Consider the following 22,998-nt stretch of genomic DNA (forward strand, 5'->3'; position numbering starts at 1 on the left):
CAGGTGTGGATGGCCGGTGTGGAAAGACAAATAAAGAAAAGCTTCCCAAATTTGTTATTAACGTTTTATTGGAAAAGGTACATGAAAACCACGCAAGGTGCCACACACCTTCGTTTGTCTTATAAAAGCTTGACTTCTTTGGAGTAATGGCTTGCCCATTCCAGCAACAGTGTCCCAGTTAACTTGGCTCCTTTTCTTCCAGGCTCAAAATAAAATCAAACTCCTCTACCAAAGAAGGGGAGAAGAAAGCAAAGTATTAGGTGTGTGTCTCCTCTTGAATAGGGAAGTTGTGCCGGGCATTTCACCCTGTTACTGAGGCAGGTAGTCATTCATCCAAAAACTATTTATGGAGTGTTTTACTATGTGCCAAGCACTGCTGGGTGGTGGGTACATAGTTAACGGGTAACTCCAGACATGTTTCCTCCCTCATGGATGTTACAGGTGAGGAGACAGGCTCAGAAAAGTTAAATACTGTGCCTAATAAATCACTAGTAAATGTGAGTTCATGGAGTCCTCCTGGTATGTGGATAATATAAAGCAAAGGGCCCGCTCTTACCTCGAGTCAGGGGCTGAATTGAGAGTCTCTGGCGAGTGAAGAGAGCCATATTTTTTAAGGGGCCTCCAGTGGTTTTGTGAGCTTGGTAATGGGTTTTGAGCTCAGCCAGGGTGATGTAACGCTTCATCATCCGAACAAACTGTACATCCACCTATATGGCAGAAAGACATGTTCAGGTAGATTCTGTCCACTGTGTGTCTTAGCTTCTTGTGGGAGGTTCTTATGGGCAGGGCTGCCAGTGTTCTGTTCTTATCCCCAAAGCCAGGGTAACCTCATCTAAGTGTAAGAGCCAGACTCTGTACCTTGACCTAAAAACACCGCACACCTTCTTCCTCCCTCTCTTTGTCCATCCTTTTCCTCTCATGAAATAGGAAAAATAGGTGTCTTTACCATGGACCATTTGGGGTTGTCTTCTTTGCTGGATGGGTCATAATGGGGATTGTTTTTCTCAAACTGTGTGTGGTCTGGGTAAGCCTCCTTCACAATCTGAAACCAAAACCAAGTCTCTAATCATATGCCTGTACAGTCAGCTCCATGGCCAATTTTTAATTCAAGTCCAACTTTCACTTCTGACCCTGCACATACTCAGCTCTTTTGTTTTGCTATAGAGCCACTATATCTGGAAATGATACACAGTCTAGAGCAAGCATAGGAAATCAAAGCTGTTTTGACAGAAATCTTAAAAGTAGGTTTTAAAACCAAGTATTAAAGGTTATTATTGGTACCACTGTTTTCCCACCTGCAGTTAATAACCTTTTCCTAATAACTTCTGGTTTGAAAGAGCTATCATCAGGTCTGCTTTTGAGTGAAAGACCAAGGCACAGAAATGAAGAGACGTCTGTACCAGTGGGACCTGAAATGAGGCCTGCCTTGTTATAGTCCTTGCTGGACTGGAAGGGGCCTGGGTGGTTTTTCCATATTCTTGTGACATCAGGGATGGGGAGGAGAGTACTTCCTTTTTGTTACTGATCTAAGCTGTGTTCCTTTATATCTGTATGAGTAAGTCTCCCTGAAGGGAGAGGGATTAAGACCAACGCTTGTACAACTAACCTTCACAAGTCCTGCGATGCCTGGCTCTTTGCAGTTGCTATGGTAGAAGAACGCTTCTTGCCCCAGCTGCATGGCTCGCAGGAAGTTCCGGGCCTACCCCAGGGGAAAATAAACAACTATCCTCTTCACCCGCTGGAAAACACTAGTTAGTGCAAATCAAGTCTGCTTCTATTAGATGAGTTTTTCTTTTTTGCAGCTTCTCCCCAATTCAATACTTGCCTTTGCCAAGACACCCAGACTTGTATGCAGACACTGGCCAGAACACAGGCCATTCGTAAACTGCATACAGAGGAATTAAGGTGGTTTTGAATACATGTTTAGGGTTGGGATCTGGGGAAAAAACAATGCTGACCAAGAGATTTTGCTACTGAATAAGTCCCAGGAAGGAGGCAGGCATCTCTCCGACCCCAGGTCTCGGGCCCTGCTCTTACCCTCTTACCTGGTAGTTGCGAACACCATCCCAGCATGCTGTCTGCTTGGGCTGTGCTTTAAGATCCTCAATGCTGAACTAGGCAACAGGAAATGAATTCATCCATTAAACAGTCTTGGGGCCAGCTGGTAATATATGGAAGTAGACAGTTTCTTCCCCTGTGTTGAGGGTACTACTTGCTGTAGTGGAAGTCTGTAGTTTACTGGGAAGTGGTTCCACAGAGCCACTTCTATTGGGCAAATGTAGAGTAAGCTTTGCGTTTCCTTGTTATCCTTGCTAATTAAAAGGACTAGATGAATAGATAATCCAGATGATAAAATAATCTGTTGGTTATTTGTATTTCACTCATTAAAGTATTATATATTTCTATTTTCTCTAGGCTGTTATTAAAATTGATTTATATTAATTCACTGAATATACAGTTGGCAGAGAGATACATAGGATTATGGTAGGTTTAGGTGGCAAGAACAAGGCAACAAGATTGAAATGTTGCCCAGGTCAGGGGTTGGCAAACTACAGCTTTGTGCCCATGCCTGATTTTGTAAATAGTTTTATTGGAGCACAACCACACCATCTGATTACGTGTTGCCCAGAGCCACTTTCTTGCAGCAACAGAGCTGAAACAGCAACTGTAGGACCGGAAAACCTAAAATATTATCTGGCCTTTTATGGAAAAAGTTTGTCACGCCCTGCCCTACATAGAGGATTCACAAAACAGATAGTTGCTGGTAATAAGTCCTGCTGATTTTATTCCTTATAATCTTTTCCCTAACCCTACCCTTCAGAGAAGCTGGTGATGGAACCCTGTGGTGTCCCATATTCACTTCTTATCTGAAAAAACAGCCCGAAAGGGATTAAGAGAGGTACCTGGTCTCACCTTCACATCTACACCTTTCTCTAGTCGGCTTTCTGGCTCAGACTTCATCAGCCAGTAACTGCTTAGATTCTTCCCACAGTTTTTAGAGGCTGAAGTCTTCTCAGGGCTGGAGTTACCCAATGTAGCTGATGTCCCTACTGGGTTCTTAGTCTTGGTACGTTTTCCTGCTGGCCCCTTATTGTCTGCAATAGAAGCAAAAAGAAGAAACTGGTCATGCCTGCTGAGAAGTAATGCTCCGTTGTGGAGAAAGCACATACTTTGGAGTCAGCCCTGGATCCAAATCATGGATCTGTCAATAAGTGGCAGTAGCAGCTGAATTGCTGAACTTTAGTTTATCTATAAAAATGGGACAGGAATGCCCACCTTACAGGGTATCTCCTGGATTATACATTCAGTGAGATAAGAATAGTGTATGTGGTTGGGGGTTAGGACTGACAGAGTCCCGGGTTTCTATTAAGTAAATTCTTTTCTTTCCCTCACTTCTGGGCCTTTGCTGAGGCTCTCTCTACAATAAGGAAACCGAGCACCTACTCCACAGACTTATTTTGAAGATTAAATAAGGTAGTGCAAACAATGGGCTTAAATAATGGCTGACGTTATAATAAATGCTCGGTAAATACTATCATCACCATCTCATGGTTCTTTTTTGCTTGCTCACTGTGCTTTGTGGCCTGCTCCTTGAAGATGCCAAGAAATGCTGGATAAGACAGCTCATACTGGACTTTGTAGACATGGCAAAGATGATTTTTTTCCGAAGAGAATTAGAGAAAATGTGCCTGGAACGTAGTAGGCACTCAATAGCTAACAGTTGTTCAATTCTTACTATGTAAGCTCTATTTGTTACCCTAACAGTAACTCAGTTAATCTACATAATGTATGAGATGTCTGTTCCTCTGCTAAATGTGTCCCAGGTTACACATTTCAGTAAACAGTATGATCAGGAACTGTACCCTGGTCTATCTGAATCCACACTTAATGACTAAACCACACCACCTCTGAATTAAGTCCCAGCTCCTACATCAGCTCTCATTATCATTTATAGATGTCTAGTAGTTAGATCCTCCCTAGCCTAGTTTTTAGGTGGCTCCTTTGGAGTTAAGCACACTGCAAACACCATTATGTGTTGTTAAGTAACACAATGTGTTGTAGTCAATCCAAAACCACTTTCTCTACCTTCAATTCCTTTGTTCCTGTTCTTCATCTTCCATATAAGATGAATATAAAAACAGCATCGCATTTTCTTTGCCTGTGGAAAGCTTTCCCATTCTTTAAGGATGGACTCAAGTTCCACTTCCTTCTCAAGGTGTTCCTCCCTGCTCTCATACACTTAGCCATGGTTTCCTAAGACCCTTTCACTTATGTCTGCATTTTCCATGAGAACACAACTGTATGTTCCTTACCTTTGTACAAGCCACCACGTATCTACACCAAACAGCTACTGCTTCAATAAACAGAAGAGGCTCTGGGTATAAGCTCGGTGGGAGGAGGAAAGGAGAAGATGGAGGGCAATTAGGGATAACATTAACAAAAAACAATCCACAAAGGATTCCCCCCACGGGCAGGGAGTTGAAAGTGTACAGTATTTATTTAAGATTTATTTATTAACTTGAGAGAGAAAGAGTGCGTGAGAGCCTGGGTATGAGCAGAGGGAGAGGGACGAGAAGCAGACTCCCCGCTGAGCATGGGGCGCAAGTGGGGCTCGATCCCACCCGAAGATCATAACCTGAGCGGAAAACCGGAGTCCCACGCTCAACCGACTGAGCCACCCAGGTGCCCTGAAAGTGAACAGTATTAAACAGATCCTAGAGAAACTTTCTTTACAGGGCTGCCTTTTTGCAGCCTGGGTGCAGCTCACCTGGCCCAGTAGGCCCAGCAGCCCCGGCGAGCCTCTTCCGGGGTTTCGGCATGGTTTCCCTGCGGGGACTGAAGAGCAGAAGATTCCAAATCAACCGAGAGAAACAAGACGCAGTTCTGTTGCCTGCCCCCAGACGCCTGCGCAGAGCAAGATGGAGACAATGAGAGGAATCGGAGTCTCAGCCCCGAGGGACTTTTGCGTAAAACAGATGCAACTGGACTTGGGCCTCTCAAATCCTTCCCAGTTATCTCCGCCCCCATTTCCATCTTGCATAACCTGCGCTAAAGTCTCCTCGGTTCTCTCCGTGATCCTTCTCTCATTCAGTCACCATTCTCCCAAGCCACTGATTCCACGATTCCGCAGACAGAACCCCACCCAGGCGCCGAAAGGCCGGCACTGAGTCCCCCAGCCTAAGTAACACACGGCCCTTTTTCGCCACGGCCTTGGGATATCTGGGAGTGGTAGTCCTGCTCCTCGGGCAGGCCCGCCTGAGTCCGGGCCGCGAGAGCCGCCGGATGCACTACAGCTCCCAGGGTGCACTGCGGGACCTGGACGATGCACGGTGTCTGGTTGATGCACTGGCGCGGGTCACTGCCGGCTGGTTCTGGCTGGAGGAGGGGCTGCTAACATGTTGCGGAGCGGCTGCTGGCGGCTGAGAGGGTGGCTCTACTGCCCGCGCGGCGCTCTGCGGGTCCCCGCCAAGAGCGGCCGCCGGGGCTTGGTGTCCTGCATAGATCGTAAGACTCACCCCGCCGGTGCAGGTGTCCGGCCCCGGGCGGGGAGGGTTGAGCGCCCACAGAGTGCTGGTCACCCCCGGCTCGCCCTGAGCGGTCACCTGGGCCACCCCCCCCAGCCCTACCTGCCCCCTCCTGAGTGGGCTTCCCCTGCTGGCTGGCCCCCCCCTGCTGGCTGGTCTCCCCATTCTGTCCACCTGGCTGGCTTCTCTGGCCGCCCTCACTCCCTGCGGTCTCCATCTGTTGCTCCTGCATCCGCCCCCAAACTTCTGGGCGGGAAGCCTGGCGGCCGAAATACGTGCTCCAGGCGGTCCTCCGCCTTTTTAGCTGTCTTCCCTCCTGCCCACGTCACAGGGGCCTCGCTGAAGATAAATGAAGATAGGAAAATGCAACTTAACCTTTGTTGCTGATGATATTTGTTAATTGTTCAGGTCTTCCAAAAACGTACTATCAGCCTCTTGATATCAGGTTTAATAAGTAAATTCATTTACTTATGAATACACTAACCAAGGGTTTTGTAATGATCCTCACAACTCAGAGGCAGATTCTCTTATTATACCTACTTTCAAATAAGTAGTGGGTGCATAAAAACTCCTGGCTTTGTTTTGTTTTGTCTTGTCTTAATCCTAGATCATTTACAGTCGGGTAGTAAAGATGTAAATAGATTGGGGCTGGTTGTAGTAGATGAAGCACTGTTCCTTCTTTAAGTGATACAGGATTTGATCAGATAAATTTTGCGATTTACCACCTGTAGTTATAAAACACTTTTACTGGTGAAATTCCCGTTGAAAAATAATTATTATTGAAAGTGGGAAACTACCCACAGTTGACAGACCTGAATGTCTTCAGGCACCAGGCAAATAATTTGGATGCAAGTAACGGGGAGTGATGGGGGCCTAGGCCCACTGGGGATACCCGGCCACTGTGTGACTCTGTCCAGTGCCTAATAATTTTTTTTTCTTCTGAAAAAAAAATTCTTTTTAATAAATGTCGCTCTTCTTTTTAACAGATTTGGTATGAATCCCTTAGATTGACACCCAGATCTATGACATACACTAGTATAGAACACCGTTTTCTTCTCCGTGTCCTAAAACTCCTTCACAAAGTGCTGCCCGTTCTAGCAATTAGAATTAGGTAAATGAGGTCACCCTTGCTGATACCAAGGCAAATAAGGAGTTGTCCTGGCAACAAATAGATTAAATATTTAATAGGCTAATATTAAATAATAACAGATAGGTTACATATGCTGGAGTATTTCCAGCAGCTGGTTGTGTAGCTTTGGCCAGTGAGGTACTTTTACATCTTTTTAAAAGAAAGTACCTCTTAATTAGTAAAATGAAAGGAAACTGCCTTTTCAATGTATCATTCTCCATATTAGAATATCAAATTAATGGGAGTGATTAACATTTGTTTCATTGCATATTTTAATAAGTGAAAAATGATTTTTAAGATAATTATGATTTGTATTTTATATGTTGTATATATTCATTATGCATACTTCCCTCATTCTACAGATGAGGAAATTTACTCAGTGTCTAGTGCAGCCCCCTCATTTGACAATGGGATAACCGAAGTTGATTGAGGTACCTGACTTACCAAAAGTTGTACATTTAATAACATCCTTGTCTAGTGCTCTTCCACTACATTTTGCTGCAACATCCCAAGCATTCTTTGAAACATGAAGACTCTCAAATAAAACTGTTGATTCTCTAGTTAGGTTTCTACTTTGGATGCATTTAAAGATTCTTATATTATTTAGAGTTTTTGTTTTGTTTTTTGTTTTTTTTGCCCATTGCTTACACTTAGGTTGCTATACAGTGAAGGGTTTCCTCATCTCCTTTGGGCCCTTTTTCTTTTTTCTTTTCTTTTCTTTTCTTTTTTCTTTTCTTCTGAGACCGAGCGTGTGCATGTATAGGCATGTGGCGGGGGGGCAGAGGGAGAGGGAGAGAGGGAAGCTTTTTTTATTTAAATTCAATTAACAAATAAGTTATTATTATTTTCATACGTAGAGATCAGTGATACATCAGTCTTATATAACACCCAGTGCTCATTACATCACATGCCCTTCTTAATGTCCATCACCCAGGTACCCCATTCCCCCATCTCCCTCCCCTTCAGCAACCCTCAGTTTGTTTCCTGTGATTAAGAGTCTCTTATGGTTGGTCTCCCTCTTTGATTTCATCTTGTTTATTTTTTCCTGTCTTCCCCATGATCCTTTGTTTTGTTTCTTAAAATCCACATATCAGTGAGGTCATATGATAATTGTCTTTCTCTGATTGACTTAATTCACTTTGCATAATACCCTCTAGTTCCAACCACATTGTTGCAAATGGCAAGATTTCTTTTGTGTGTGTGTGGGTGTGTGTGTGTGTGGCTGAGTAGTATTCCATTGTTTATATATACACCACATATTCTTTATCCATTCGTCTGTCGATGGACATCTGGGCTCTTTCCATAGTTTAGCTATTGTGGACATTGCTACTATAAACATTGGGGTGCAGGTGCCCCTTCAGATCCCTACATTTGTATCTTTGGGGTAAATAGTAGTGCAATTGCTGGGTCATAGGGTAGCTCTATTTTCAACTTTTTGAGGAACATCCATACTGTTTTCCAGAGTGGCTGCACCAGCTTGCATTCCCACCAATAGTGTAGGAGGGTTTCCCTTTCTCTGCATCCGGGAAGGAGAATCTTAAGCAAGCTCCACGCCCAGGACAGAACCCAACCCCAGGCTGGATCTCATGACCCTGAGATCGGGACCTGAGCCGAAATCAAGAGTCAGATGCTTAATGGACAGAGCCACTCAGGAGCCCCAGGCCCTTTTTCTATTTAGCTTTACCATTTTACATTTTACTGTGTGTGTTGGCTTCCTGAACTCTTGCTAGTAACTCTGGCCAACTTCGTGAAGTCTGGTTTTTGTTTTGTTTGTTTTTAATGTATTCTGGGAACGCGGGTATTTTTACTTAGTTACCATGCTTTCTTGTATATAATTTGCTTCTTAACTTGCCTTTTCTACTTTTTTTCCACCAAGCAGCGCTCTCATTTTATTAGCATTCCCTTATCAAAAATTGGGTTGGATATTATATTTCAAAATGTGTAATTATGTTGTATATACTTGCACATAAGATTTGCATACATCTATTCCCTGTTGTTTACTTAGAATGCAATTCAAACCTATTTCTTAAACATTTTGTTTCTTGAACTACTTGTTTTACTCTAATAATAATAATAGTAAACGTTTGTTGAGCTCTTGCTGGGACTGAAATTCTGTAGCACCTCTCTTTATGCTGTAGGATTGACATTATTACCATTTATGATAGCCTTTGTGTGAATGGACTGTATTCATCTTTCTAACCCCAGCACTGTTCCATAGTAGACATTCAATAATTATTCTTTTGTGAATGGTCTTTGAGCTATGATCTACAAGAGCATTTTTGCAAGACTTCTGCAAACAAATAACCTGACTCTCAGTCAGGAACTGTGAAGTGTTCGTCCCTAACTGTATTCCTGTGAGTAATAACCAACATAAATTTCTGCTCTAGGCTTCTCAAAGTAGCCTAATGTCTAATCCTCACAAGTATTCCTTTCTGAGTTTCCTTAATACAGACAGACTGCTTTCTCCCTAATGCAGACAGACTGCTTTCTCCTGGAAGTAATAGCCAGCCATTACTGCTCCCCATGCTGCCTGCCCTAGAGAAACAGACTCTGCCATCTGCTCTTCTTCTCTATTGGAAGTATTGTGCATTACTATTAGGTGCTGAAATAAATTATTGTCGAGTGTGGCTCCATAGTCTTACTTTAACGCTCTTTAGCATCACTCCATAATGACCACATCTTTAGCACTAAAGGATGAAACCTGAGAAGGTAATACAGACCCCTGCCCTTCTTTCTGCCTTACCTTTTACAGCCACTGCTGTACCTCAGGGCTTCACTTGGAAAAGTATAGGCATACACTCTATTTTTTCTTACACACCTTCGGCAGGTGGTCCTTTCAAAATGACAGTAGTAAGAGACAACAAAAGAGACATAAATATGAACAATGTAAGTCTTGATTCACCCTGTGTAGGTTGCTGATCCTGATGTAGGCTCCCAGGATTTGTGGTCCCATCTTTTCTAAATTTGCTATACTATCCCAAAAAGGTGGTTGTTTTCACGGGAGCTTTGCCTGCTGCTACCTGGAAGTCTGTATCACTTTGCAAAATAGGCAAAATATTGTACACCTTACTTAACTAGCTAGTTGACTTGGATGTCTGCTTTCTAATTCAGTCTGATCTTACTCTATGCAGTTTTTTTAAAAATCTGTAAAAAGTGTTCATGTCATTTGGGCAACTGGCCACTTAAAGAAAATGTATGAAATAATGATATTGTGAATTGATAGTAATTCTGTTTACGTTGGTAGATATAGTTCTCTTTCTCCTGAAGAGTGTCACCTCTGATTAAGTACTACTACGGTGTAGTCTTTTATTAGATGTTTAAGGTTCGGGAGAAACTTCTCCTAATGAGGCCATACTGCCTACCTGTTGATGTCACTCAATTCATTGTCCTTAGCTTTTAAGTATCTTAAACCCAAAAGTGAAGAAATTACCCAGAGTCATATCACTGATGGTTTATGATAGAAAATGTTCTGAGAATTCTGAGTCCATTGGGTAAAAACCGATATAGTAAGGCCTTAACCATGTTTTCAACACTGGAAGACTTTTTTTTCATCATCAATGTTTATCAGTGAATGTCTGAGATTTGCCAAATGCACAGCCTTATTAGAGGATCTTTTCCTTAATTTGAAAGGTAAACCAAAGTATATATATCTTCCTTTCCAATTGATCTTTTAAAATGGATATGTTGAAACAGACAGACAGCTATAGAGATTCATAGATAGGACAGATTTTCCCAGGACACCAATACAGAAAAGGCAGGGCATCCTAAAGGAAAAAAAAAAAAAAGTTTACCATTAATTTGAGGGTCAGTGTGTGTTTACTATTTTTTAATGTGGATTTATGAGGAGGAAGAGATAAGTAAGGGTACTGAAAGAATAAGCAGTTAGGAGGCAAATGAAGCCAGCCGATCCACTGGGGAGGAAAGAAGAAGGGAAAAGGAGATGACACATCAGAGAACTCATTAATGGTAGACAAGGCCATTCTATGGATGTTAAAGGTTATACTGTATAAGAGAAATGCTACAGTGCGTCCCTGTCTCAACTTCATGTTTCTCGATCTTGGCACTACTCTTCCCTGACCCCTGTCCTGGAACCAAATATATGCAATCTTACCCACAGCTTCCATGGGACTGAATGAAGAACAGAAAGAATTTCAGAAAGTGGCCTTTGACTTTGCTACCCGGGAGATGGCTCCAAATATGGCAGAGTGGGACCAGAAGGTGGGAGTTTTCCTTGTGGCTAGACGTTCCAACAAATGCCTCCTGTGGTGACCCTGTCTTCATCCCCTTTTAGACCCAACTGTTCCATGTTTATTCTCCTTGCACAACTCTTACTGCAAATGAAAGTACTGGTAATGTTGTGATTCCTATCCTCATCTTGTAGAGACTAGTTTTGTTTTTGTTTTTGTTTTTCTAACTGTACAAAGATTTAGACACTCTTAAAACCAAGGCAATTCTATGGATAATTAAAAGGAACTTTAATGCTAGAAAACCAGTGCTTATAGAATGCATTTTAACTGCTACTATAGATAACAAATACCCTATTAAGTTAATATATACACGCTCCCAAATGCAAACATCTTAATCCCTCATTGTGCCCTTTAATGAAAAGTCCCATCTGTGAATCCCTTACTGATGACCCTGTTCTCTTTTGTGCGTAGGAGTTGTTCCCAGTGGACGCAATGCGGAAAGCTGCTCAGCTCGGCTTTGGGGGAATCTACGTACGAACAGATGTAGGTGGGTCTGGACTGTCACGGCTCGATACATCTGTCATCTTTGAGGCCTTGGCTACAGGCTGCACCAGCACCACAGCCTATATAAGCATCCACAAGTGAGTGTCAAAAGTTTGGTGAGCACAGTGAAGTTCTCATCGGGTTGACTGGGAAATTTTAGGAAATTTTGGAAAAGTTCATCTTTTCAAGTTGATTGTCATTGAGGAACCAGACGGGGCATGTGGGTTGCTCGGCTCAGTCAGTTAAGTGTCCGACTCTTGATTTCAGCTCAGTCTGTGATCTCAGGGTCATGGGATTGAGCCCCGTGTCACACTCCACACTGGGCATAGAGCCTGTTTGGGATTCTCTCTCTCTCTCTCTGCTCCCCCAATTCCTTATGAGCACATGCACTCCCTCAAAAAAAGAAAAAAGTTCACTCTAGGTCTGCTGCTGCCTCTTGGACTTGAATCTGCCATCTTGTATGTTGCTTAGAGAACGTCTCTCCGCCTTCTCCCAAATCCTAGACTGAACTGGAAGCAAACAGACTTCTCCAGGAGGATGGTCAGGGCCCTGTTCCTGTCTTCCTCAGCCCCTAGGATGAAGCCCCCAGGAATTTGTCAAAATACATATAACTGTTTGATTTTTAGGGAAGTCACTTAACCTAGAAGTAGCATGAACATCCAAGTGAGAAACACTTTGGCCCTGGTTATCTCTGGGTAGTACATGTTCCATGAATATGTTTTAACCCAGGCCTTTCCTTTAAAGTCACATCTTCTCAGTGGCGACTTTTCTCTTCCCACTGTCTTCCTCTTCACTCTGCTTTGCGGCTTGTGCTTTCCTTCCCCATCCCAACCCCCCTCAGATTTCCTCTTCTCCGTATTAACTCTATCATTATCTTTTCTCCTTGGGGTACCTGTCAGCATGTGTGTCTGGATGATTGATACCTTTGGAAGTGAGGAACAGAGGCACAGATTTTGCCCACCGCTCTGTACCATGGAGAAGTTTGCTTCCTACTGCCTCACTGAGCCAGGTGGGTTTGCCATACCGCCAGCAAAACGTAGCAGGGGATGCTGCTCAGGCGAAATCACTGAGCACTCTTTCGTCCCCTCGATACCTATAACCCTTGTTTACCATGAAGTTGGGTCGTGGAGGAACACATTCCCATGGCCTGATGTCACAAGCCTAAGAACGCTGTAGGGCAGAGTCTCTCCAGGCTGCCGATTGGAGCCTCCTTGTACTCAGTGTGATGGGAGATGGAAAATGGTCTCATTGCTGTCCACAGTTTTCACCAAATACAGAGAGTTCCTCCAGCTGTCTGCATTTTAAAGTGTGAAATGCTAAGCTGTTGGTTATCAGGGAAGATTTCTTTGGAAGTGGAACCGTGCTGGGGCCCCCTTACTTTCACTGACTTTCTCTCCCACCCTCTCTGCTTCCTTTTGATCCTCGCCTTAGGAAGTGGTAGTGATGCTGCCTCCCTTTTGACCTCAGCAAAACGACAAGGAGATCATTACATCCTCAATGGTTCCAAGGTACCAGCATGCCCACCTTACAGAACACCTTAGAGATTGTGCCCATCTTCATGCTGACATTGCCTGAATCCTTGCTATCTGCGAGTTAATGTTTCCTAGGAGTTTTACGCATTGAATAGAGAACCTTTGACCTATTTCCCTTTATTTACCTTCACTTTCTCACTCTTCTGATCTGAGTCCAGATAATCTGGCTCCTTTCTGTCTATCCTTTTTATAGTCTCATCAGCTAGATCCCTGATTCCCCAGTCAGCACAGGTTCTTTTTACCTCTCCATTTCTCTGTGCCATCATGCCTCTTAGTGTCCTACTGTCGGAATGACTCTGATTGCTTTCCCAGGTGTTAGGCTCCAGGGACAGATGTGTTTCCTGATCCCTATACACCCCCTCTCCAACCCTCAGGCCTTCATCAGTGGTGGAGGTGAATCAGACATCTACGTGGTCATGTGCCGAACAGGAGGGCCAGGCCCCAAAGGCATCTCTTGTATAGTTGTGGAGAAGGGGACCCCTGGCCTTAGCTTTGGCAAGAAGGAAAAAAAGGTAAGTGGCTATTGGACAGGAAACAATTGAAGTTCAAACAATCCAAGAGTCTGCCACCTGCCAGACCAACCTCTGTTCTATTTCAAGGAATAGTTTACATTCTTGCTAACTTGACTTGGAGTCAAGTCAACTAAGGTTGCTTCTATTAGGATTTCAACAGAAGCATATGGAATAGAATGGGGCATGGCTGAAGGAATACCACACCACTGGCAAAATGGCAGAGTGTGCCAGTAAGTTTCATAAGCTGCCTATCTTTTTAGTGTGAGGGATTTCTCTGACATCTGTACCTCCTCCACTTTTGGCCTGTGTTTCTTATTCAGCTTCTTATTTTGGCACATTCTTTTATCCCAGGAAGAAATATTTACAGATCTGGTGGTGACTACAAGTCTGGGATGAAAAGCATATGGGCCACTTTTCTTTAAATAAAAATAAAACTCATTGGAGATGATCGTTAGTGTTTCAGTCATGTAAGAGGGAGAGTGTTTCCATAGGTGCTTTGAAAAGACGTTCCTAGGATATAGCAATCCCATAGCCAGACCATGAAGAGTAGAAGTGTGATTCCATAGCTGTAGCCGGTGGTAATGAGACCCATTCAGATTTGTTAGGCCGGGGGACCAGAATAATCATATCCCTCCAATATATACTGTTATAGTTAGGATTTGGGGGGAGAAGTCAGGTAATGAAATGACCCCTAACTATACTCTCCTTTCATAGCTCCTAGGGTTTCCATATTTCCCCTCATGAGCTTTCCTGATATTTTATAAACTGCAAAGAGTTAGAGGTTTTAGGGCCCCTTTTCATTTATTAGTATAGTAGGTTTTTACTAGATTCCTACTATGTGCAAAGCATGATGCTGGCTCCTGGGGTGAAGGAGGATACAGAAGTTACTCCTAGCCTTATTTGAAATTATAAGACATATTACTATTATGTTGTCTTATCTGTATAAGGTATATAAGCTGTAATTGTGGCATATAACTTGTATATGTGACATGTAAGATATACAGCTGTAGAATATCTTAAATCTAGGAATGTCTCCTTCGGGTCATACAACATGGACTGACTTACATAGTCTGACACATAATTTTACAGGATCAAGTTATACCGATTTAGGTTGCTTGTGCTTATAAAGGCAGTGATGATTGTTTCAACACACATAGGTAGTATCCATCTCAGTATTTGTGATGTCTGTTGACAGAATTACCAAAGCTGTCAAATTTCGTGCCTAGAGAAAAATCACAAATAAATTCCAGAAACAAAAAGTGTATCTTTTCTTCCTTTCGTTTTCTGTTTTCTCTCCCTTTTAAGTGTATACATTTATCTTTCTTTTTTAATTTATTTTATTTTTTAATTATTAGTTTTGCTTTATATATTTTTTAATATAAGGGAAATTTGGAAGGACACCTCTGTATTCATTCGACAGCTGGTGAGTGCCTACTATATGCCAAGCATTTGTAAACAGTAGGGGTAGAGCAGTGAACAAAGACAAAGCTCTGCCCTCATAGAGTTTACCTGTCAGCAAGCAGGGATGGGCAACAGACATGTAAATAAGCAAGGTACCTTCTGGTAGTGCTGTGTGTTACAAAAAGAGATAAAACAGTTGGATAGGACACTGAGGAGAGCTTGAAAGCTTCTGTAATAGGGCTGAACTCCCAGAGGCCATGACTTTTGAGATGAGATCCAGACTATAGAAGAAGCAACATAAGAAGAATTCTGGGCAGAGACAACAGTAGATGGCCTATTGGGGGAACAAAAAAATAGTTCAGTATGTCCCTAAGGCAGTGAGCAAAGAAGAGAACAGCATAGGATGAAATTGGACAGGCAGGCAGGGGCTCGTAGAAGAGAAGAGTCACTGCCCTGAATGCCACTCTGTTGGGCAGCCATACGGTCCCTGATTTTTGCCAGATGGGGTGGAACTCACAGCCAACGCGCGCCGTGATCTTTGAAGACTGTGCAGTGCCAGTGGCCAACAGAATTGGAAACGAGGGACAGGGCTTCGTCATTGCCATGAAAGGACTGAATGGAGGGAGGATCAATGTTGGTGAGAACACAATAGGATGGGGCAGGAAGGTAACCGGGCTGGGGCAAGCAGCACTGTCCTGGCTCTTTTGAAATGTTGGCACTTTTCCTTTCCAGCTTCCTGCTCCCTAGGAGCTGCTCATGCTTCAGTCATCCTCACCCGAGACCACCTCAATGTTCGGAAGCAGTTTGGAGAGCCTCTGGCCAGTAACCAGGTAATTTCCCAGAGGCCCCTGCATTTGCTTTCCACTCTGCCCACGACCTGCTCTGTGGCCCACATTCTCTCAGAGGGTGAGGCTATGTGTCCTCACTGGAGTTCTGCCCCCATCTTAGAACTTGTGTTCTAATTTTATCAGTCATCTTTTTCACTGAAGCGCAGGGCAGACAAAGTAGGCTTAGAACTCACAAGACAGGACATTTGCTCTGTAGAAGAGGCAGGGACTTTGAAGCTTGGGGTCAGTTAGAAAAGGTACCTCATGAGAGATGTCTTATAGAGGGCCCCAGATCAGGTGCTGGTCTAAGCCTGTCTATCTTGTCTGGTTCTCTTATCCCCTGTTGCTGCAGTACCTGCAATTCAAACTGGCTGATATGGCAACAAGGCTGGTGGCCTCGCGGCTGATAATCCGCAATGCAGCACTGGCTCTGCAGGAGGAGCGGGAAGATGCAGTGGCCCTCTGCTCCATGGCCAAGCTCTTCGCTACAGATGAATGCTTTGCTGTGCGTGATGATGTCCTCTGGCTGTCTTGGGTGGACAATGAGCAGCTGCTAGGTCCAGGGATGTTGAGAGCCATTAGTCTACCCCTGGGATGCTGCAGAGATCACCTTGGGGCTTAAGCATATAAATGAACTCATGAGAGGCCTGCTTGGAAGCTCTCAGCTGACTTTTTACCTGCTCTGTGCCATTACATACTCCATTCTGTCACTGTCATTTGATTGTGTTCTAGATGAGACACTACCGTTGGAGGAAGGTTCAGAGCAGCCCAATGCCGCTTGCTCAAATTTAGCACTGTGCTATGTTTAAAATGTCAAGAGCAGAACTATTTCCACATGAGGCTACATTGCCACTAGATGGCATTGTATGTAGCTTCACATAATCCCAGCCAAAGTGCTTGTGGGCAGCTTGGCCCCTGCAGATAATAAAGCAATAAAGGCAGAGCTCTCTGAGTTGCCTGCCTAGTGGTAACTGACAAGTTTAGTAGGTAAACCTCCTTTGTTGTCTAACCACACAGAATACAGAGCCCCTGTTTGGGCTGGGGGCTGATTATCTGTAGGTTGTTCTTCCTCGTATTAGTTTACAACAGGCTGCCAGATTGGGGGCTGGGGTAGAAAGAGAAGCCATGTGTTCCACAGTCTTCCTCCCAGTCAAAGATGTCTAATCCCTGTCTCCCTGAAGATCTGCAACCAGGCTTTACAGATGCATGGAGGCTATGGCTACCTGAAGGACTATGCTGTTCAGCAGTATGTGCGGGACTCCAGGGTCCATCAAATCCTAGAAGGTAAAAATTGCCAGAGCTGTTCTCCAGAATGCTTATAGGATCACCACTTTCCTCAGCCTGTCTGTCCCCATGCTGACTGATTCTGAGGGTTCCATCAGGCCCTGTCTGTCTTTTGCCTTCCTTCTTCCTCTTTCTCCTGACCCTGCTCTGGAAGTGTTTGTGGGTGTCATACAGAGTACTAGCTTGGGAGTCAGGAGGCTCTGCTTTGTTACCATGGGTAAGCTATCAGATCACTCTATTTCTGCTCTTTTTCTTTGCAACTTTTAGAGAACACTCAAACTCAGATAATATATGGGAAAGCATTTTGAAAACTTCAACAGTAACTCTTTGCTTTTATGAAGTACTTGGTCCTCAGGGATCCCAAAACTTCTGTACAGGGCAAATGTGAGCTAATTTGATCACAAGGAACCTCTATAAATTGAAGATATCTTTATCAATATTGCTAATAGATTTTTCAGTAAACTAAATCATATGGGTATTTTTCTTGGCAATCACAGACTGGATTAGGCTGGAAAATGTGTAAGCTGCCAGAGGCTGGCTCAGAGCATGGCCTTTTCCACACTCCACACCAGTGCAGAAGTCTTGAAATTACATGACTCTTGTCTCAGTTGGCGTAGGCAGACAGAGTGGTTATACTGTAGAAGAGCCAGATGGGGCAAAAGCTTATCTAAGTGACTTTCCATGATGCAATGTTGGGCTGCTTCCACGAAGGTACAGGAGAGAGCTGTGGGCGTTGTTCTCTCTGTCATTTTCAAAGCATTCTTGAACCTGAAGAGGTATTAGAATCACCCAGAGGGCTTGTGAAAACAGATTGCTAGACTCCACACCCAGAGGTTCTGACTCAGTGGGTCTTAGGTAGGCCTGAGAATTTTGCATCTCCAACAAGTTTTCAAGTGAGGCTGCAGCTGCACATCTGGGAAGCACACTCTGAGACCTACTGCTCCGGTGTTATATCCAAATCACAGGCTTCTAAAAGTTAAGAGTCTGCTTTCTTCTGCAGACCTCATCCCTGATATATGTCAATGAGCTCAGTCACTGGTGCTCAAGTTCCCCATAGGCTTTGTCCTCTGATTAGTCCTACAGTTACTTCCTTACCCAGCGTTTATGAATGACAAGTTTAGTAGGTAAACTTTGTTGTCTAACAACATGAGACTTCACTTTTATTCTGACTCTGCCTTTTAACCTTGTGAGAAGAAATGGGAAAAGCCAGGTACATTTATTTGAGGCCATGCCATCATCCACTTATAGAAAATTTGGGGCACTGCTCACTTTGGTATCACTTTGTTTCATTGTGAACTTTGTTATAGGATAAATCTGCAAATTTAGATTTGATTTTATTTGAAGTGTGTGATTACTCATTCCTCATGGGGGTTCATATTTCTCTTTGCATTAAAAGCCACTGTAAAAATGGAGCAAGAAGTTGACCCATCCCTTCAGGGAAAATATTTTTGTCTGTTCTTTTAAAATTCACTTTTCTGATTACCAAGGAAATTGGTATATTTATTGTTGAAAGCTTATAAAGTATAGGAAAAGTAAAAAAAAAAAATCTTTCATGTTTCCACATTCAGAATTAATATTTTGGATTCCTTTTATATGTAAGTCCAAAAAATCTCCTTTGGGGCTTTTTCTGTACTTTGTAGGTACTTTTTTTTTATGTGAAGTATAGTTGCCATACACTATTATATTAGTTTCAGGTGGGCAACACAGTAATTCAACAGTTGAAATAGTTTGAGAAGGAAAGATAGTAACTCTTTAAATGTGTGATAGAATCCCCCTCTGTAGCTGTCCAGTCCTGGACTTTTCATGGTTGGGAGTTTTTTGATTGCCAATTCAGTTTTGTTACTCATAATCAGTCTGTTCAGATTTTCTATTTCTGATTCAGTTTTGGAAAATTGTATGTTTCTAGGGATTTATCTGTTTCTTTCTTCTAGGTTATCCAGTTTGTTGGCCTATCATTTTTCATGGTGACCTCTTATAATCTTTATGTTTCTGTGGTGTTGGCTGTAACTTCTCTTTCATTTCTGATTTTATTCATTTGACTTCTCTCTTTTTTTTTTCTTAATAAGTCTGGCTAAAGATTTATCAATTTTGTGTATCTTTCCAAAGAACCAGCTCTCAGTTTCACTGATCTTTTCCCTATTGTTTTTTTAGTCTCTGTTTCATTTATTTCACCCTGAACTTTGTTATTTCCTTTCTTCTACTAACTTTGGGTTTGTTCGTTCTTTTTTTCTAATTCCTTTAGATGTATAGTTAGATTGTACATTTGACATTTTTCTTGTTTTTTTCTTTTTTAAGTAGGCTCCACCCCCAATATGGGGCTTGAACTCATGACCCTAACTCTACCAACTGTGCCACTCAGGTGCCCCAATTTTTCTTGTTTCTTGAAGAAGGCCTGTATCATTATAAACTTGCCTATTAGACTGCTTTTGCTGTGTCCCAAAGATTTTGGAACTTGTCTTTCCATTTTCATTTGTCTCACGGTATTTTTTTATTTCCTGTTTGATTTCTTTGTTGACCCATTTGTTGTTTAATAGCATGTTGTTTAGCCTCCATGTGTTTTTTACCATTTTTTTCTTGCAATTGATTTCCAGTTTTATACTATTGTATAATTTTCTAGATATAAGTGATTTTACTACCTTTTCTTTTCTTTTAATCTTCATACTAGTTTTATAAGTGATTGATCTACTACCTATAGTATATGTTGCTTTTACCAGTGAAAATTTTTTTTCATAATTTGCTTACTTCTAGTTGATGCCTTTTCTTTTCAACTTAAAGAAGTCCTTTAACACTTCTTGTAAGGTCGGTGTAGTAACGATGAGCTCCATTAACTTTTGTTTGGGAAACCTTTTTAAGATTTTATTTATTTAGTTAGTTGAGAGAGAGAGTGCATGCAAGCAGGGGGAAGGAGCAGAAGGAGAGGAACAAGCAGACTCTGTGCTGAGCACAAAGCCCAACACGGGGCTCGATCCCATGACCCTGAGATCATGACCTGAGTGGAAATCAAGAGTTGGACACTTAACCAACTAAGCCACCCAGGCGCCCCTGTCTGGAAAACTCTTTTTTTTTTTTTTAAGATTTTTTATTTATTTATTTGACAGAGAGAGACACAGTGAGAGAGGGAACATAAGCAGGGGGAATGGGAGAGGGAGAAGCAGGTTTCCCATGGAGCAGGGGGCCCGATGCGGGGCTTGATCCCAGGACCCCGGGATCAGGAGCTGAGCCGAAGGCAGACGGTTAACCAACTGAGCCACCTAGGCGCCCTGGAAAACTCTTTATCTCTCCTTGCCAGGTAGACTATTCTTGGTTGCAGGTTTTTTTCCTTTTAGCACTTTGAATATATCATGCCACTTTCTTCTGGCCACGAAGTTTCTGCTGAAAAAATCAGCTCATAGCCTTATGGGTGTTTTCCCTTGTACATAGCTATTTGCTTTTCTCTGGCTGCTTTTAAGATTTCTCTTTATGTGTAATTTTTACCATATATATATATAAAAATATATATATGTTTATATATAAAATGTATATTAATTATATATAATATACATTATATTATATATATCTATATATATAATATATATATTTTACCATATATATATATATATATATATATATTACATGTCTTGGTATGGTTCTCCTTGATTTATCTTGTCTGGAGCTCTCTGTGCTTCTAGAAACTAGATGTCTGTTTTCTTCCCCAAAGTAGGGAAGTTTTCAGCCATTATTTCTTTAAATAAGTTTTCTGCCTTTTTCTCTTTTCTCCTTCTGGGACCCCAATAGTGCAAATATTAGTGTGCTTGATGTTGTCCCAGAGGTCCCTTAACCTGTCCTTTTTTAAAATTCTTTTTTCTTTTTGCTGCTCAGCTCAAATGCTTGATACTACCCTATCTTCCAGATTGCTGATCCATTCTGCATCCTATAATCTGCTGTTGATTCCCTTTAGTGTATTTTTTTCATTTTAGTTACTGTACTCTTCGTTTTTTGTTTTATGTTTTCTGTCTCTACTGAAATTTTCACTAAGTTCATCCACTCTTCTCTCAAGGCCCCTGAATATCTTTATGACCATTATTTTGAAACTTTATCAAGTAGATTCTTTATTTCTGTTTGTTCAGTTCTTTTTCTGAGATGTTGTCTTGTTCTTTGATTTGGAGCATATTCTTGTCTCCTCATTTTTGTTTTTGTGTATCAAGTAAGCCAGACTCTCCTGGTCCTGAAAGTAATGTCCTGTATGGAATGCATCCTGGGGGCAATCCCTAGTGCAATCCCTTCTGGTCACTAGAACCATGCACTCCCAGGGTGTCCCCTATGTGGTCTGCATGTGTTGTGCTGTTGTGTCTGGGCTGTGACTACTGTGGGTGTGTTGGTGACTGGCTGCTAGGCCCACCTGTGAGTCTTGTGGGTGTGTTAGTGGGCAGCAGTGACTTTGGGGGCGTGCACCAGTCCCCACTGAGGTTGCCTGCCAGGTGTGGTGGTTAGTGCCTGCTTGGAGGGACATCTGCTGGGTTGAGTGTGTTGAGCTGGGCAGGTCTGCAGGCAAATGCCAGGGTGGGGCAAGCAGTGCTAGCAAGGTAGGGTGGGTGTCAGATCTTGCTCCCGAAACATCTGGGTAGCAAGGAGGGTGTCAGATCTTGTTCCCAAAGCATCTGGCTAACTAAGCTGTAGAAGTACAAGAAAAATGGTGCTTGCTAACACTTCCATTCCCAGAGAAAGTTCCCACAGATCCCTGCCCCTCTGGCACACACCCAAAAATTAGTCATTAAACCTCCCCCATGTATGACCCAGGAGCTTTTCCAACTGCTGCCTCCATACTGGGCTCCAAGTGACTGATACTGTGTGTGGGCCCTTTGAGAGTAGTGTCTCAGTTTCCTGTAGCTCCCTGGCTCTCCTAGAGTTAAGCTCCACTGATTTTCAAAGCCAGACAATATGTGGCCTTATCTTCCCAGTGAAGATCTCCAGGGCAGGGGCTGTCTGCTGTGGGACTTGAACCTCTCACTCCTCAGGAAGGACCTCCACACCTGTGATATCCTTCTGCTTGTGGGTCACTGTGCGTGGGTTTGGTTCCGTACACTCTCTACCCCTCCTACCCTTCTCAGTGTGACTTTTTCTTTATATCTTTAGCTATGGAATAGCTGTTCTGCTAGAGTTTAGGTTCTCAGAGTGAGTTGTGGTGTACATAGTTGCAGCCTTAGTGTGTCCACAGGAGAAGGAAAGCTCGGCATCTTCCTACTCAGCCAACTTCCCCTCTCCCAGGCGAGGTGTTTTTAAAGAGTAAATTTATTCCTTACTTCCTGGCATTTTTCTGTACTTTGGAGAGAAGTCTGTAATAATCCCATCCCACTCAGGGTTAAAGCAACAGTTGTGGTTTATATCCACTACTACCCTGAATGAGGCTTGGAGCACCTTGGTTAAAGCTTTACCAAGCTCTCAGACTTCGCTGCAACTAAATCCTTCATTCTTCCTCCCCCTTGCAGGTAGCAATGAAGTGATGAGGATGCTGATCTCTCGAAGCCTGTTTCAGGAGTAGCACCCAGACTTGGATGTTCGGGCATGATGGTTAATGTACAACTCGAATCAGAGGTTTCATATGGACTGTTATGTTGCAGATGAGTCATGGATTCGATTGAAGGGCTGAGCTCTTCCAGGTGGACCCAGAGTGTTGGGAGCAGCATCAGCTATAGGACTGGGACAGAGTCCTCAGCAGAACTAGAGGAGCTGCCCTGATTGAGAATGTCACAAGAAGACACACTACCTTGTTTTCCTAATGCAAAAAGGTGACCAATGAAGACTCACCACCAAGTCAGAGTCCTTTCTTGGATACATGTTGTCTTGATTTGTCTGCATTTTGGTGGTTCACTGAATCTCTCTTCCGAGATCTGAACCCTTCCACTGAGGGTTTTTCCTGATGATAAAGCAAAGGTGTGGGAAAGGAGAAATGGAGGAAAAAATGCTCTCCTATCTTTTCCTGTGCTCTGCTAAAGATGCAGAAGGTTTCTGTGGGTTGCATTTCCTTTGTAGTACTCCTATGAATGTAAATCATGATAAAATGAGTATCTGGGAAACCTTA

The 22,998-nt window shown here is 42.9% G+C and overlaps 2 protein-coding genes across 12 annotated transcripts; one reads left to right on the plus strand and one right to left on the minus strand.

The window, feature by feature from the left end:
• Positions 1 to 50: 50 nt before the first annotated feature.
• On the minus strand, positions 51 to 5,201 carry THYN1 (thymocyte nuclear protein 1). Of its 10 annotated transcripts, XM_027579440.2 has the most exons (10): positions 5,045 to 5,117; positions 4,769 to 4,836; positions 4,314 to 4,386; positions 2,914 to 3,095; positions 2,046 to 2,114; positions 1,826 to 1,885; positions 1,607 to 1,699; positions 947 to 1,042; positions 557 to 707; positions 51 to 225 (listed from the first exon to the last, which is right to left on the minus strand). In XM_027579440.2, exons 4-10 carry the CDS (start codon positions 2,959 to 2,961, stop codon positions 179 to 181), a joined length of 564 nt encoding a protein of 187 aa, XP_027435241.2. In that variant the 5' UTR covers positions 2,962 to 3,095; positions 4,314 to 4,386; positions 4,769 to 4,836; positions 5,045 to 5,117; the 3' UTR covers positions 51 to 178. The 10 variants fall into 10 exon arrangements, with proteins under 10 accessions (XP_027435241.2, XP_027435233.2, XP_027435234.2 ...); XM_027579432.2 differs by lacking the exon at positions 4,314 to 4,386 and having other exon boundaries at positions 4,769 to 4,905; positions 5,045 to 5,199; XM_027579433.2 differs by lacking the exon at positions 4,314 to 4,386 and having other exon boundaries at positions 5,045 to 5,194.
• A 54-nt stretch (positions 5,202 to 5,255) lies between these two features.
• Positions 5,256 to 22,998, plus strand: ACAD8 (acyl-CoA dehydrogenase family member 8). Of its 2 annotated transcripts, none has more exons than XM_027579424.2 (11): positions 5,256 to 5,529; positions 10,772 to 10,872; positions 11,313 to 11,482; positions 12,284 to 12,393; positions 12,816 to 12,892; positions 13,291 to 13,428; positions 15,331 to 15,466; positions 15,562 to 15,659; positions 16,009 to 16,161; positions 16,838 to 16,940; positions 22,406 to 22,998. In XM_027579424.2, the coding sequence occupies exons 1-11, from the start codon at positions 5,397 to 5,399 to the stop codon at positions 22,456 to 22,458; spliced, it is 1,272 nt and encodes a 423-aa protein (XP_027435225.1). In that variant the 5' UTR covers positions 5,256 to 5,396; the 3' UTR covers positions 22,459 to 22,998. The 2 variants fall into 2 exon arrangements, with proteins under 2 accessions (XP_027435225.1, XP_027435226.1); XM_027579425.2 differs by having other exon boundaries at positions 5,256 to 5,505.

Source organism: Zalophus californianus, chromosome 11, assembly GCF_009762305.2.
Source record: "Zalophus californianus isolate mZalCal1 chromosome 11, mZalCal1.pri.v2, whole genome shotgun sequence".
Taxonomy (NCBI): domain Eukaryota; kingdom Metazoa; phylum Chordata; class Mammalia; order Carnivora; family Otariidae; genus Zalophus; species Zalophus californianus.

Bases quoted from the DNA above. Each gene is read 5' to 3' on its own strand.
- ACAD8 (XM_027579424.2), top strand. From the start codon at position 5,397: ATGTTGCGGAGCGGCTGCTGGCGGCTGAGAGGGTGGCTCTACTGCCCG. The intron at 5,530-10,771 runs GTGTCCGGCCCC...TCTTACCCACAG, and splicing joins GACTCACCCCGCCGGTGCAG to CTTCCATGGGACTGAATGAA. The intron at 15,467-15,561 runs GTGAGAACACAA...TTTCCTTTCCAG, and splicing joins TGGAGGGAGGATCAATGTTG to CTTCCTGCTCCCTAGGAGCT.
- THYN1 (XM_027579432.2), bottom strand. From the start codon at position 4,820: ATGCCGAAACCCCGGAAGAGGCTCGCCGGGGCTGCTGGGCCTACTGGG. The intron at 1,700-1,825 runs GCAAGTATTGAA...CCCCTGGGGTAG, and splicing joins GTCTGGGTGTCTTGGCAAAG to GCCCGGAACTTCCTGCGAGC. The intron at 708-946 runs GTAAAGACACCT...TCTGCCATATAG, and splicing joins ACAACCCCAAATGGTCCATG to GTGGATGTACAGTTTGTTCG.